This window comes from Lissotriton vulgaris, chromosome 2_2, assembly GCF_964263255.1.
Source record: "Lissotriton vulgaris chromosome 2_2, aLisVul1.2, whole genome shotgun sequence".
Classification (NCBI taxonomy): domain Eukaryota; kingdom Metazoa; phylum Chordata; class Amphibia; order Caudata; family Salamandridae; genus Lissotriton; species Lissotriton vulgaris.
Window position 1 is genome coordinate 117,806,834 of NC_141688.1, and position 17,271 is coordinate 117,824,104.

The 17,271-nt window shown below is 40.7% G+C and overlaps 1 protein-coding gene across 5 annotated transcripts in view; it reads left to right on the plus strand.

The window, feature by feature from the left end:
• HYKK (hydroxylysine kinase) overlaps positions 1–4,165 on the plus strand; it is a 246,346-nt gene extending 242,181 nt beyond the window's left edge. For all 5 annotated transcript variants that reach the window (XM_086959415.1, XM_086959417.1, XM_086959418.1 and 2 more), the window contains one exon: positions 1,400–4,165. In XM_086959415.1, the coding sequence (XP_086815541.1) occupies positions 1,400–1,863 (464 nt within the window). In that variant the 3' untranslated portion in view covers positions 1,864–4,165. The remainder of the gene's footprint in view (positions 1–1,399) is intronic.
• Positions 4,166–17,271: the final 13,106 nt, after the last annotated feature.

Consider the following 17,271-nt stretch of genomic DNA (forward strand, 5'->3'; position numbering starts at 1 on the left):
ACATTTTGGTTTAGGCATGCACAGAGCAGTTACCTTGTGTTCATGTTGGGTGTACGTTAGTTTTACAACAATTACTTATTGTTAGTACGTATTATGGGGGTATAGATTTGAGCAGATTTAATTTTTGCGAAATCCTGCTTCATCAGAACTAAGAAATCTGATACCAATTGAAGCACTTGTTATGTTGCCCTAATCCCCTCCCATTGGACAAACACAGCAGTGAAATATTATGATTTGTACATAATTGTATTCAAAGTCAAGACAATATTAGACGCAATCCACAGAAACTTACATTAATGCCGAAATGTCTCTGATCAACATATAGAGTTATAGATGGGTAACAGTAAATTATGGGGACATTTTTCACAAAGGGGTTTTGAGTGACGTCAAATAGACAACAAGAGCAAAGCTCAAGTTGTCTATGATGTCACTCAGAACCCCCAGGTGAAAAACATCATGCTAATTCACTTCTTATCCATCTATAATTTTATTTTATGTATGGCCCCTAAAATCATCTGCCCCAGCTTTAAATTACTCTGCAGGGGGACATGATAATCGGAGAGCTATACATAACATGAAGTCTCCTCCATGAGACAAATAGGTAAAATAAATATCTAACCATATATTCTTAACCAAAACCCACCACCTTCCCTACCTTCCTTCCCCAAACTGCAGCTGTGCTTTCTTGTTTTAGTCAAAGCAGACAAGCTGGGCTTCACTGATGAGCTCTCAGAGAGCCCAGTCACCGGGCCTGGAAGGCCTTTATGACAACACAACAGTGTGTACCCAGTTTTGCCATCAAATGTTGTGTTGTCATATTAAGGAGTTATGAATTTCAGAAACTGAAATAAATTATAGAGGCTCTCTGGAAGAGACTGACATAAAAAACAAACAGATATGCAGTTTGGTGTCAATCGGTTGCCAGCAGTAGGACTGATGGATCCCTACTTGGATTGTTCTTTTCTTGCCTGACTGACAGGCCCTAGGTGTTTACCCTCCCTCCATTCAGCTCAGGAGTGAATCAGGTGCAGTGTAGAGTTTTACAGTTTTCTACACCTGATAGCTCTTTACACACGTATACATTGGGTCTGCGATTATTATCTACAGAAGTAACCACTTTAGTATAATTCTGTGATGAATACTGTGGTTTATTTGCTCCTGCGAACTATGATATGGAAGGACTGTTTCATTTGCAAAAAGGATTACCACTGAATTCTGGCTATGGCTTTGTGATTATACAAAAAAAGTATTTCTTATTTGGCTTAGAAAACTTCATGTAATACTTTTCCATTTGTGTTTTTTGCCAGTATTCTGTGTTACTGTTTATAACGATGAATCATTGATTCAGAATACATTCTAAATACTTGATAATAACTTTTTTAATATTTCTCACTTTTAGGCATAAATCATGGAGATCTGAATGACTACAATATTTTATTACAGCAAACGAGCAAGGAATCATTTGGTAAAATACAAGACACCTATAGGATATCTGGTATTTTGGACTTTAATGACATGAGCAATGGTTATTATGCATTTGAAGTGGCAATAGCAATTATGTACATGATGATTGAAAGTCCAGAGCCACTGAAGGCTGGTGGGTATGTTCTTGCTGGATTTGAGAGTATTTTACCACTGAATTCAATGGAGAAGGATGCCCTTTATTTATTGGTCATGGGCCGATTTGCACAGTCACTGGTAATTGCCAGGCATAGTGTTCTTCAGCACCCAGAGAATGAAGAATATCTGATGATCACAGCAAAAACAGGTTGGAAGCATATGTTGACTATGGCAGAATTAGGCAAAGAGGCCACAGAGAAAATATGGTTTGATACTGCAAAGGAATACAGTGAATGTAAATAAATATAATATTGTTGCTGTTTTTATAATTCTTCAGATTTATACTAATAACAGAACAGTGTCCCCTGTCTTTCGATTACATGATGATAAAGGGATTTATGAGATCTGGCAGAAATGCATTTGAAAACACTACTACCAAATAATATTATGAAGTAGTTGTAATCAGTGTAATTTTTACTTGACAAAAGGATTTTGGAGAGTATGTGGTGTTACAGTCAGAGCTTCTGACTTTGGTACTGGGAACAAGGTTCAACTCTTGTCATCGGCTCAACATCCTGTGGAAAAAAAACCCTCTCTGGATCTGTCTAAATTAAAGAACTATCGCCCGATCTCCCTGTTACCAACTCCTACGAAAATTCTGGAGAAACATCTGAATTCTCACCTCAGCTCCTATCTAGAGGAGCACTAGCTGCTTGATGGCTCGCAGCATGGTTTTAGAAGTGATCACAGCACAGAGACAACGCTAACCTCAGGAATACAATATTCGTGCTCAGGTTGACGCAGAGCACACCACACTGTTGATTCTTCTTGACCTTACCGCAGCCTTTGATACCCTATCTCCCATGAGACTGGTGGAATGGCTCAGGGAGAGAGGGGTTGGGGGCACGGCCCTAAAGCTACTTACCTCCTTACTTAGTAATCAAGCACAAATAGTGAAAATGGGTCAACTTTACTCGGCTCCTAGCCATCTGTAATGTGGAGTCCCTCCGGGCTCCTCCCTGAGCCCGACCCTTTTCAACATTTATGGCACCCCACTGGCCAGGGTTGTCATATCCTTTGGATTGGAGGTGTTGTCCTATGCCGACGACACGAAAATCATGGTGTCTATCACCCGCATCATTTGGGAATCTGCCTCTAATTTCAAAAGCTGCATGAGGGCAGTCTCCTCTTGGATGGTTGAGAATTATCTTAAACTCAACGGGGACAAAACAGAGGTCCTAATGTTTGGAAACCAACAGAATGTCTGGTCCAACAATTGGTGGCCAGATACGCGTGGTTCTTGTATTTGCCCTGTATTCCATGGAAAGAAATCTAGGGGTCATAGTGGACAACTCTCTCTCTCTGAGTCCTCGGGTTAATAGTACGGTGTCACCTGCTTTGGGATTATCAGGACTCTCAGGAATATTTCCCCTTTCCTCTCTTTCACCTCCCGAAAGCAGGCAGTTATTACCTTAGTGCTGTCCAGATTGGACTACTGTAATGCCCTCTATTTGGGCCTTAACAACGGCCTTGTTCGTCTTTTACAGCTGGCCTGGAATGCAGCAACCAGGCTGGTGATGGATCTGTCTAAATACCACTCATTCTTGGCTTCTGTCAGCAAGCTGCTTTGGATCCCTTTAAACCACAGAATTCTGTTCAAGGTTCTCTGTCTTACACACACGGCTTCTATGACCTAGGTTCAGATGGCATTAAGGGGCTTTTCAGGCGCTATGTTCCCACTAAGTAGCTTAGATCAGCCAGTAAAAATCTGCTGGCAGTCCCCAGGTTTAAGAGAGCTAGATGGGAAGGCAGAGCCTTCTCCATTGCCACTGCCAGGCTCTGGAATTCCCTCTCTGCTGATATTTCTGGAAAAGTGCTTCACTCTCTTTTCCACAGGGCTCTCAAGACCTGACTCTTTACTGGTACATCAGTCTGAGCCTTACTTCTATTCTGTCTGACAGTCCCTCCTGCAGCACCTTGATGCCTCTGGGCTAAGTTTGCGCTTTAGAACACTAATATTCATTCATTCATTTATTCTGGGCAAATTACTTAATGTTCCTTTGCTTAAAAATGAATGGGACCTTGTGTAATGTAACGGGTGCTCATGTAAAGCATCCCAATACCTTTGTGTTGAGTTTGCTCTATATAAAACTGCAAAATGAAATGCCCACTTGGCCATAACGTTTGTTGATCTTCACAGAGAAGGACTTAAGGAAAACTGTGAATCCAGGTGCTCCTCAAAAATGGCAGCTAAAGGAAGTGTGAGCATAGAGTACCAGTGTTGAACTGGTGACCGGAAAAAATGCTGCTTAACAATTGCACTGAATGCATTGATGTGCTGAACCGGAGTGGTAATTAATAATAAATGAATGTATTAATCGCTATCACACTTTCACTGATACTACTACTTAAAACTTTGCAGAACAATATTTAGAAAATTAATCAGTAAATTGACATTGTCTATTTAACAGTGGCAACACCACAATCATGCCGTAATACCTGTATAAGCCTTCTTCTAACCTTCAAATCATATGTGATTTCTACATTTCCAAAATCAATTATTTTAATGTATCATACTGCATAAAAATAAAGATCATCAACATGACTTGAACTATCCTTCTGTTGATTGAATAATCCATCTCAAACTGCTTTTAAGATTCAATTTACTAGTTTAAAATTCACCTGAATTCAGTTTAGTTTACAGCCAATTTAAAGTGCACGTTTTTATGACTTTAATGATTTGTTATTCCTTAAACATTTCCACCTCCACCCATCAATACAGGTTTGTGACAGAATATTCTGGGGCTTTATTATATAAATTGTATCCTTTCTATCTTAGATTAGGTCCAAGGATTTTAGCTCCTATTTTGAGTTGTGTCATGCGTAGGACAGGAGTACTAAAAGCCCTTTTGAGTCTGCCCTGAAATAGGAAGAGTAATATGAAATAATGCTCTAAGTTTTCCCATATACGCAGTGGAAGAGGGCTGCAGTACATTTGGAGTTGACCAGACAGTCTACATTGTCCTTTTGGTAAGTGCATTAAAAACCTTGGCTCTCAATCATTTCCTTGTTACTAGAGATTTTAGAATCTGAAGACACCACTCCTCTTTTACAGGATTTCTCAACTTCCACAAGTCTGCCTAAGGTCGTGTTGTCAGTCACTGTTGTCGTTCATTATTTTCCTTATTCTGACTCAGAATCTGAAGGTTAACCTGAGTGTAGTTTGGTTGAAGAGTAACTTATTTCTGACCTAAACTGTGTCTGTCACCATGGTAAAACTGTGTGTTCTTGAGAGCTGCCTGAAATTTAGCAACACCATCAGAAGATTCCACACTTTATTAATGTATTTGCAATCAAAGATATTGAATTAAAAAATATAGCATAGAAGTCATCCTGGATTAATGCTGCTTGGAAGTCATGGCTGCCTCTAGCCTGGTGGCACATATTGTCCTAAAGGTGTGGACTCCTAACTCCATAAAGATTTCTTGTAATATCCTTGCAGTTCACATTCTCACAGATTCCATGACTGTTAGCAAGGTGGACGTTATTTTCTTAAACTCCAGGTCACTATTCTAAAACGTTTACAGAGTAAATAAAAGTGTCATTGGCCCCTGAGAAAGTCGAGGGCTGGGATGCATACATTGGTTATATGGATGCAAGGGGCAATCCTTGAGCATGAGAAGTTGAGGGCTCCTTATAGTTTTGTGAAAAAAGACACAGTTCTCTTCACACAGGTTTACATTGCTATTAAATACCAGCAATAGGCATGATTCTTTAAATGGCCTCTTTAAGTCCTGGGTAAGTATGCAACTGAGGCTGTTGTTCAAGTACTAATACTTGCCAGACAAGCCTCTCTCAGAGGGCACATTTGGATTCCCTGGTTTAGATATCAGACCCTTGTCATTGAGAATGGAGCAGTTGCATTGGCCAGTATCTTTTACTGTTGATCTGCAGGACGCGTGTGGATTACCCTGCCATTACTCTACCTTTACCTACACCCATCAAAATCTGCAAGAGATCAGTGAGGCAAAGGTACATTCCTGACACGCTCTCTTTTCATAAGCCTGTGGTTGTTAGCCCCAAAAGCTGTGAATGTGACACTCTTAGTGACTGGTGGAGTAATACAATGTCACATGTTTCAGAGTTATAAAACCATACCTTTGATTGCGAGGTAATGCCATATTTCAAAGTGAGCTAGAGAATTCAGTTATTGCTTGGAGTCATTAAAAGTTGTATATCCTAGTACTAGTCACTATCAAAGAAAATGTAGCAATGAGAGTTAAGATATCTACGAAGAATTCAGTGTGCTTCCAAAATCCTCATAGGCTGGAGATCTTTCTTCCAACCGATACTTACTAAATCAGCAGAAATTGATTAAAACTTACACTTGGATTAAACTGGCTAATAGGGACTATTCTAGGTATTTTGATGCTTTGGGGGATGCAAAGTTTGTGCTCTCCTTCAGGTATTTATTTTGGATGCTTTAAGCATGTGCTGAGCTACTCTCTTACATTTTAAAGTCAGGAAGATGTTCAATGAGTTAAGTGTTCACTGCTATCGAAGTGTGACCAGCGGGTCATGTACTATCAACATTTTTACTATGAACCCTCTTATTTAAAAAGCTTATAAATAATAACTTTTGCCCTCATTACAATAGCGGTCCGTCCACCACTGATAGGCCGTCAGTGGTGGTCTGCCCGCCATCCAGGGCATCGGTCTGACTACTGCATTACAATGCAGCTGGTCGGATCTCAGAGGTCAATGGATAGGACTGCTGCCTCCAACAGGATCAAAGATCCCTTCGGGAAGGCGTTCGGACTCCTAACCCTACAATGGAGGCGGTGCCTCCATACATGATATGGGGCCACTTATTATCCATAGGTGGTCCCAATTATAAGAACAGAGTCTATCACTTTTTGTGTTCTAGGACCCCTATAATTCAGCCTCTCAAACTGGGAACAAAGTGCCTTTTTCAGCACTTGAGTGTCAGGATTGTGAGGCAGAGCAACCTAAGTCTTTTGTAGGAAGGTGCTAAGGGTTCAAAACTGAGAACTTAGCAACAAAGCAAATAACACTTTATAAGTCAATGCTTAGTCATACTTTTTCTTTAAAACCGAAAAACTAAATGATACACACAAAATTATAAATATGTACAAAATTACAGATGGAAATTCAACGGAACACCATCTAAAAAGCCAAACAACTACAGAGGTGGCACACTCAAGAAAGGTCACAGAAGTTAAATAATACTTTAAACGTGGACTTGACCCCTCCAACTTAATCTACAAAACTCCTCATATGAGCCTATAGGAAATCAGTGAGTATATACTCATACTACCTTAGACTAACTTACAAGTTGTCATCATATATTCAACAAGGGGATATAAGCATTACACCATTATACCACATGTCAGGATATTACCACAGATATGCTCATATTATGACATTCACGATTAAAAAGCCTTGCTTATTGACATTGACCTATTTTCATAATGTAAGCAATACACAAAACTATAGAAACATGCATGCTTCAAACAAATTCTCAAATATTCAAATATTTTGTTTAATTCAATAGGAAAAGTTGTTAATTTTTACATTTTGGTTTATTTATATATGCTTTATTGATTCTAATGTATTCATTTTAATAATATTTAATTTGTAACCCCTTGTAGGCCTCGCGGATCACAGATTAAGAACCACTGATTTTCTATTTCTACACCAATCTCAGCAACCATAGGAGAAGTGTTAGACTATGGAGAGGTTAGATGTACTATTCTAACATAAGCACTATATAAATACATGAAATTAAATGTGATAGAAAAAAATAAAATTGAATATTAAAAATTATTTAACAAATATAAAATAAAATAACGTTATTTCCTTCCCCTTACAATAAAAAACACAATAAAAAGGAAAAATAAATTATAAATGAAACATTAGCAACATAAAATAAAATTGAGAAAAATGTATATATATTTCATTTTAAAAGTGTATTATTGAATTCATTTATTTAAAAAATTAACAATTAATTCAAATACAACTACTAATTGAGATAGTAAAGAATGTAATCCTAACTAATTACTAAATAATCTAAATAAATCTAAAAACTCATCACAAATAAAAAATAATAATTAGTATTTTCAATAAGTTCACACCCTTATACCTTTCAAACCCGAAAACCCAATGGCAAATTATAAGGTAGTAATTAAACTTGAAGTATATTTGAATTACACATTAAAAATCACAAAATACACATAAATCATTAAAATAACTAAGCAAATAACTAACATAATTAAAGATTTAGCATATAAATCAATTTAAAAAAACAATAATTTATCATTTAAATAACTGCCCAGCCTATTCCCTGTGAAACTCAACGCACGCTACTAAATTATAAATTAGTAATACAAACTATACACATTTAAATTACACATTAAAAATCACAAATTATACTTGAGTAATTATACTAATTAGGCAGTTACATAATTTACATTATTACCAATTCAATTCAATTCAAAATTTCTTTATTCGACTGAAGGTAAAATCAGTCATAAAAGTACATAGAAAAAAAGGTAACACATATATAAACAGTTCATCATTTAAAAACAGTTAGATATAAAACAGTAAATTGCGATATACCCAATCACAGCTCATGCAAGAGCGGCAGTACAATTCATTAAGATACTTATTAACCTTCCATACTTTTCCTAAATCTCAGGGCTGTCTTTAAAAAATTGATTACGTATAAAGTGCTTTCACAGTGCAACATTTTAAGATAAATTAGTGCGGGCCTTATTTGCACGAAATTCAATTTTTTAAGAAGAGGTTTTAAAAACATTTTTCGAGGTACGGTATAGTATGGGCATATAAATAAAAAGTGCGCCAGATCTTGCGGAGACTTGTTGTCGCAGCCGCAAGGTGGCAGCACTTGCCCCCTATGGGCTCCACTGGGCACGGCTAGCAACAGATGAAAAAGGTCAAAACGAAATCTAGTCATTAAAAAGCGCTCATATCTGGAGATGGCCCAGGATAAATATGGTTCTATTTGAATGCATGTTTTGGATAAAGTGTGGTTCAACACACTGCCCTTATTCAGTTCAGTCTCTTCCCTCGTCATTAGAAAAGTAGTCTTTACAGATGTTACATCATACTTTGTTACTGACTGTGGTGCTAAGAAGAGGTCCAACCTGCCCAGGTTTTGAAGACAGTCTCGAATGTACTTTATCCAGGGTATCTTTAGTTTCCCATCCCATGTGAGTGCTTCAGATAAGTGAAAGGTATTTCGTTGTTCATCCAACTATTTAGCCAGCACAAGAGGGGGTTTACTGCAATTTTATCCTCTAAATGTGGCATGCCCAGTTCCTCGTGGATGGAGAAGTTGGCCGTACTTTTCGGTAAACATAAGATTTGTTTTAAAAAGTTATTTTCTGTGATTATTAGGTCAGGCACTGGTAGGAACCCCCAGAGGTCACTCCCATAGCAGGCAACTGATATGCTTTTGGCTTGGTATAATTTCATTAACGCAGCCACGGATGTGTTGCCCATTTTGCGAGCAAAGTCAGTTATTGCCGCGTTGGTCCTTATTAAGTCTCCTCTCTTTTTCTTTAGCGCTGGTCCCCATGTAAGTTTACTGTCGAACAGTACGCCAAGGTAGGAAAAAGATGTTGTGTAGGGTATTTTTTCCCCATTAACGGATAAAGGGTAAGTCTTCTTGGACCCATGTCCTACCTTCATGATGAATGATTTGGCGTTGTTAATACACAGGCCTCGAGAGTTCATAAAATGAAAAAAAGAATCCAGTAAAATTTGGAGGCCAAGTGCAGTTCTTGAGATAAGGACGGCGTCGTCAGCGTAGAGAAGGACAGGGACGCCCCTTTTACCTATGTATGGGTAATCCGTGTTTGTTCCTAAAAGATGCTCCTCTAAATCATTGATGTATAAATTAAAAAGAAAAGGCGCTAAAATACAGCCCTGTCTGACCCCCCGATTTATTTTAAAGTCTTTGGTCGCTTTTAGGTCTTTAGTGTATCGCACATTCGCTTGTGTATCGCTGTGAAGATCGGCCAAGAAATTGATTAGGTTTTTTTCAACCCCCATTTTCAGCAAGACATCCCAAAGTTTATTTCTGTCGACACAGTCAAATGCCGATGAAAGGTCCATAAAGGCCATATTGAGTATACCGTTTCTGGCCAGTGTATATTTGCCACTAATTAGGTATAGGTTCAGGCATTGTGTTATTGTAGAATGTCCTGGTCTGAAGCCATATTGTACTGGCGACATAACATTGTTGTTTTTGGCCCAGGTAGATAACCTATTTAGGATGATCCCACCAACAACCTTGGCGACAGAGTTAATCAGTGAAATTGGCCTGTAGCAAGCTGCGTTACTTCTGTCTCCTTTTTTGTACACAGGTACAATAGTTGAGGCTCCCCAGGACTTAGGGGCCCTGGTAGCGGCTCCAGCGTTTACCACTGCCATGAGGATTGGAGCCCAGAAGGCGACGTTGGATTTAAATAGGTCTGGGGGGAGGCCATCTGGGCCCGGGGCCTTGTTGCTGGTCAGACAGCGAATCCCCCTTTCCACTTCTTTGTCTGTGAATAACAACGCAGCTTCTACAGGGAGTTTTGGGGCTTGCGTTTGCTGTGTATCGTCGCTTTTAAAAATTGCACTAAAGTGAGAGACCCAGTCACTTTCGGGTATGCAAGTTCCAATTGTAACAGCATTCGGATCGTCAAACATTGGTTTGTTGATTAGGCTCCAAAACTTGGAATTGTTGCCCAGGATGGATGGATCGAGTAAGGATTCCCAGATGCTCACCTTAATAGCTTTTTTGCGTGATGCCAAAGCAGATCTATAATCAGAGCGTAATATTTTGATTAATGTGGGATCCCTTGGTTTGTTCTTTAGAGCCATTTTTAGTTGCCGACCGGCTCTTGAGCAGGTATGATCGAACCATCGTGGCTGTTGGTTGTCTTGACCCTTTGTTGGTACAGAGAGCAGTTGATCCACTCTTTTGGTCAATTCAGCGAAGGCAGATAGTATAAGATCCGGGGGAGTGCTGTTAGAGGAGCAGATGGTAAGTTCTTGAACACAACTCGTTTTAACTGATTCAAGTAAAGCTTCACTGTTTATTGAAGACCACTTTAGTCGTCGGTTGCCATTAATTAATTTTAAAACACCTGGGTTTACCAATTAAATATTGAATTAACATTTAAACTAATTTAAAAGAAAAGACAATTTTTTTATATAAATAATTTCCCACCCTATTCCTCTACAAAGGTCACAGGGATCCCCCACGGTTAAAGATAGTTCTCTACTCCTTTTTGGGCCTTAGGAAAGTAGAAGGGGAGATACTTCCGTAAAATTGTTGCCACAAGCAGCACAGGACCTAAACAACCTGCTACAAATGTCAAATTACTAATTAAAAATGAAAATATTTTATTATGCATTACAATTTTCAAAATATACTAAAAAAAGCAGTTAAAAATGATTATAAAAATGCTAACACCTAAAGAAAATTATTAACTAATATATTAAGATATCAAAAAATATATTTAATAGAACTTTATTAAAGTAAACAATATAATTATCAACAGTATCTGAAAAACATTACATACTGTTGTAATTCATCTCCTATCTGATTTAATGTCTTTATTATTGTATGAATTTGTTGTGGCTCTGTTTTTGCTATAATCTTATGGTATTTCCCTTCCCCCTATCTCTTTTATATGTATATGTTGCATACCAGCCGTTTGTGCTGAAGCTGGCTTTAGAATGTTGAAAGGTGCATCTAACCTCAGGCTTGTCGTGAGGGTGATTGGAGAGGTGGAGAGTGGAGACGTGTTATAAAGTCTCTTTGGCTTACATTGTGCTTCCAGTGACTTTTAAACACATACCTAAAGAAATATTTTTACCTTGCATAGTCTGTCCTATGATAGTTTTGGCTTTACAATATTTATATTATACTGTTGCAGCACAATATTTTTGAAACAATATTTTGGTCATTCACCAATGCATGGCCATCGCAGTGGACCCAGAAACTCAGTGTGTCAATGCACTTTTAGGGTACAACAAAAGACCAGCATATGAATATATAAATTGGACTAAATCTCTCCTGGGGTCACCGAAAAAATATTTTGGGAGACTTAGATTGGCCGCTTTTTTGAAGAAACTGTGAAGGGCTCTTGTAGAGGTCCTGTGTTGCTTGTAGTATCAGTTTTGCTGAAGTATCTTCCCTTTTACCTTTCGAATGCCTTAGAAGGAGTAGAGCTCTATCTTTCACCCTGGGCGATCCCTGTGATGTCGCCACCACTGGCCTGTAAATATTTTCTCGATTTTTCTGAGACTATTGGCCTATCTGTATTTTCCCACAAGTACCTATGTCTTTCCGAGGGGTACCAACACTCCCAATCCTGTTTCGTGCATTACTGCAGGGACCATGCGGAGAGCTTCTATGAGCCTCGTTTCTCTGTAGGCCTTCCGGTGCCCAACACTCTCTAAAAGATTACGGTAGAAGTTTATCTCACACTTCTATCCTTATGGAGTGAATGACGTGTGTCCACTGATGACGCCCACAGTAGTGGGTTCCAAAATCTTTGGTGCCTGCGCTCAAGATGAACAGTGACCGCACTGGAGCATGAATGGGGTTATAACTGTATGATTTTGGTAAGATGTAATCGCAGTATTAGTTGCATACATGGCAACACATTCTTGACATATTAGTTGGCAGCCAACTTTATTATGCACAATATGATAATGAGAAGTCAGTAAATAAAATTGAGAGAAAGATGCTAAAAAAAAATCCAAACATATTCAGGACCTTAATGTGATAAATGATCGGTGTTATTAAGAGAAGAGCCATAAATAATTAAGTTCTCTTTACAAGTGACGAGGAAATCCTGTCAAGATTTCCCTGTACCAATGGACATTAAGGAATACACTGTAACTCCATGCTGGGTTTAACCTAGACACTTTGGCGGCAGATATGCAGCCGCAATGTCCAGCTGAAACTCCAGGGGGAAATGAGAAATAACCTGAGGGACCGCGATGGAATTACCGATCTCACTTGTAAGTACTCTGTGGCTGCAAATCATAATCCCTGGTAACTTTTTATCATCTGAAAATGTATAGTTTTTGCTATTTTAATTGCAAATTGTGGTTGCTTCCCCAAATAAAAATGTGGATCTCAGGGAAGCTAGAAGCAGTTTGGGGGGTCATACCAATTATTCCCAGTTTTTCTGGTATTTTTACGCTAAGGAAATCCCAGGGCCAACCTGTCCTGCTAACATGTCAGTTTATGAGGACTACCCAATAGAAATGTCAGCCTTTTCTTGAAATAACATACACAGCACGTAAACCGCATTCATATTCTAGTGCCTTGTCATTCAATCAGCAATGGTGTGGTTTGCCCCGATCAACAGGCCGGTTGGATTGATATTGGTCACAAAAGATGCTAAACTCCAAACCTGCCAGATTTGTTTTCTAACAATCGCTATTTTTTTTCTGTTTCTGCCCCAAAAGAGACTCCAAACCTATACTGATCATACACCTCTGTTATCCTGGCATTTAAAGTATTCTGAGCTAATATCTAGCTCCAGTTTCCCTAGTGATATTTTTGTGTGTGTGTGGCAGAATAAAAATACTATCTTGTAGGAAATGTCATACAAAACAAAAATAACAATCTTTGACTTCCAGGTCCTGTAAGGATGTAGGGTACTCATAAAAGGCAGAATTAGCTGGGAAGCAACAGAGCAATAGAAGGGCAAGAATCCAAGGTACGTTCTCAAGAACTATAATGGTCAGCCAGACATATCATAGGCTTTCCAGCAAGCGAATCAGAAGGAAGACCTTCATTTCGATGGATGTAGACATTTCTGCAGCAAGTATGTATTTTTTTGAGTTTGAATAGAGTTTTGATATTGATATCTGTGAATAAATAAAGGATGTCCCAAATTATTTGGTCTGGTTCTGCTATGAGACTACAGTGGCTCTAAAGCAATACATTTGGGTACGAGAATCTGCAAATTTATATAAATAAAATCAATATCTTTATTGAATTTTATTAGTAATAAAAAAGATATGAACCATAACAGATGTGCTGTGAATTCATTGAGTGTACAGAGATAGCAGCAATTCCGGAACCCCACCATCCCCCAAGAGATCATCAATGTAACCTCTCTTTCCATTAATTTATAACTCACCAATCTCAATAAGTGCAAATGGAGGCAATTCGGTCCAACATTACCCAAATTATAAAGTTTGCACCTTAGTTGCATAATCAAATAAGACGAGAACCCGTCAGGGCCTACGACACCCTAGGGGGCAGTGCAGCATCCATTAGTGACAATCTCATCCACAGAGTCCGTCGGAGGGGCATGCAAGTGCAGATAAGTGCGGAGTGGATTCCAAATGTCCAGAGGTCTAGAATTGGGAGGCAATTGTTCAGCATAAATGGGTAATTGGTCATTGCAATAAATTAGATCCATAAACGAATCCTTGAATTTTGGCGCCTTCTCATGCCACCTGTGGCAGGCAACCCTCCTTTTAGACAGTAACAGAGCTAGCACCACATACTTTCTGTAGCCAGCGTCAAGTTCAACAGTATGATCCAAGAATGCCAGCAGCTGGGTTAGTAATAAAGATTGACTGATCATGGCAGCTAGCGCAACACCTAACTCGCACTAGAAGGCCTGCAACAAATCACAGGACAAGACCAGGTGGAGGGAGTGCCTGCCAGCGATCCTGCATCCTTCTCAGACATCATCCGGTCAGAGCTGATAATAATGTAAACTAGCAGGAGAATAGTATATCTGGTGTAAGATTTTCTAATCCGTGATGCGAAGCCTACTACTGGGAGAAATTTGTGCCATTTGAGCACAGCATTACTTCAACTGTTCATCCTGGAGGGAAATACCAATATCTGTCTCCCATTTCAATTGCGCCTGCCCGTGAACATACAGGCATTCAGCCTGCACAGATCAGTACAAAAATGAGACTGAAATTCAAAGAGTGTCTGCCTGTAGCATGGTGTGTTGCCTGACAAAGGTGACCGGTTCAGTCCGAAAATCGATGTGGTTGCCTTAGCGTTATGTCGCAAACCAATATATATGAAAACATCTAATGGGGATGCTGGCTTGCCACTCAAGAATTCTGTTTGGTAGAGGAAGATGCCAACTTGATACACATCTCTTTTTGTGTGAAGCCACGACGTTGGAGTAGCTGTCTACCTAAACTCTCATGAGGGACTGGCAACTAAGGTTGGAATGCGAGTGGATCCAAGGGAGAATAGAGGAATGTCTTACATGTTTTATGGTCTAGTCTATGCCAGAATTTTTAGGTACAAATCATAGTGGTGTCAGCAATTGAAGGGACACCAGAAGAGGAGCCTAGAAGAGAAGATAGGGATCAGGCCATCACCGCTAAGTGATAAAGAAATGCAGTGGGTTCATCCCAATGAATAGCATGGTTAGCCTAGGCACATAAACAATTAATTCTATGTCAGGATCTGGAGAATGGTATGTCAGAGTATCCCTCTGTAATCTAGGTTACTTTCCTGCCCACGCCAATCGTATTAACTGTGTTTTCGGCATTGGGGCCTATCCAAGATGGAAATAGGGATGAACGTCTAACAGTGAGCTGCGGCCCATCGCAATAATTTATCAATCCACATCCCCTCACATATCATGACTACAGTGCAAGGTGTCTATACCCCGCTGGAAGAACCCATGGCTTTGCATTGTGACGCGGTTTACTGCCCTCTACAAATTTATATTCTGGATACAAAACTGAAGGCTCTGTTGCCGACTGTGCCTTGTGACTAGGGGAGAGCAGAGTTCACGGAGTCACAATATTTGGAATTCCACGGAGTCGCAAAAAACTCCTCCGCGCTACGGAAAGAGTTTGCTAGTATGCCTGTTCACATTGTGTTGGGAAGCAGAGTGCGTCCGAACGCTTCAAAATCACATGGGAACAGCACTACGCAGTCCTGAAGTGTGCTCACGTTTTAAATCGTGCACGAACAGAACCACGCGGTGCCCATGGGAGCAGCACCTTGTTTTTCTGCTCTCTTTTATGGTGCTGATCTTTAACCTTTTGTTAATCTTTGTCATCCTCCTTTATTACTTTTCTACCCCTAATTTTAACTCTTTACACTAGTGTTCGTCTTTGTGTTTGCGTATTATGAATTTTTGTTAAAAAAGATTTGTGACTATTTTGACTTTCCTTCCCCTCTTAGTTTATTATTTCCTCACCCAGCGCCATAGCAAAGGGGCGTTTTCCATGTGGGTGCCCCCGCCGCCCAGGTGTGCAGACCCGGGCAAACGTTGTAGAGGAGAAGGTGGCAGAACAATTTTTTTTGTGCAGTGCCACCTCTGCTCTATGGTGGCAGTAGTCGGCAGGCCCGGTAGCAGCTACTACCTGCGGGAGCGTCCGCAGCGCTGGGGGACAGTGCGCCAGTGTGTGCGGCACACCAGCGAGGTTCTGCGCACTGCCCAGCAGCTGAGGCACTACTGGCCCGACATTCTCGATAGGGAGCTGGACCTGCTGGACCTACTAGGTGTTGAGATTCCGGGGCTCTGTGAGTATTAATTATTTGTTGTGTTTGTGTTCTACAATGCTACAAATTCAAATAGCATGCTGCTCACACTCATAGGTAGGTTAGCTTTAATAAAGTTTACTCTGGAATATTATTTTGGGATTCAGTTTCTAGTTTCTGATAGGCAAGCAACACTACCTAATCGCATTCATCAGGCACACGCTTTGGCTGATTTATTAAGAAGCCATTGCAGGGGGAGGAGCCAAGATGGCGCTCAGGACGGACGTGTAGTCCCTCGGCTCTGAGGACCATCTCCTCCCACGAGACTATCCTGCCGGAGATCCTGCACCGAGGCGGCACGCTGCGACAGCGGATGTATCCTGACGCCCTACCGCAAAAACCTGGGGTTTGTGCTTTCTTCCAAGCGGGCGAAACGCTCGAGCGCAGTTTGCGACCCACGGCAATCCTGAGGCCGGGACCTCGAGTTGACGTCGTGACCGGCCGCCAGGCGACCACCATCGGACTTGAATAACGGAGGAGTGCCGGTCGGAACTTTGCCGAGAGACGGCCGGACCTGCACCCTGCGCCCCGCTGTGCTGCTGACAAAGAGCCTGCGAACCTGGCAAATAGACTGCGGCCCTCGTACGATCTCGGACGCCCAGACTGTTTGCTGCCGTATGTCTGGTAATGCATTTCATGCTAGCGGCGGAGGGCTCCCGACTTTGCCGAGTTCAAGCTACCTAACGGGGCGATGTTCTGAGGGGACAATGTTCCTGGACGCATCCCGGTTTTGCCAGCCGTTCCCTGCTACAAAGGACCCTGATGCCTTGTGGTGCGCAGCCTGACTCGCATCGGAGTGCCCCTACGGGAATTTGCGGAGGGCAGTACGAGATGCAGCTTGAGGAGATGGGGACTCATTGTGGTTGCGGACATGGTGAGCGGGAGGACATATCTGGAAGGGTGCGTGGCGATGCTCAGGGCTATGGCGCTTTACTGTCTGCTGTTCTTTCCCTGCACCATGACATGATACAATCTGCTCACACCCTGGTCAGCAAGATGGATGCCATAATGTGTACATCGGGTCGCTTGGAAATGGCGGACTCACGGGGTCGCAGTGTTTCTCCCTGTTCCGCGTCTGCCTGCGACAAGATGACTGCCTCATGCGACAGGGACGGCTT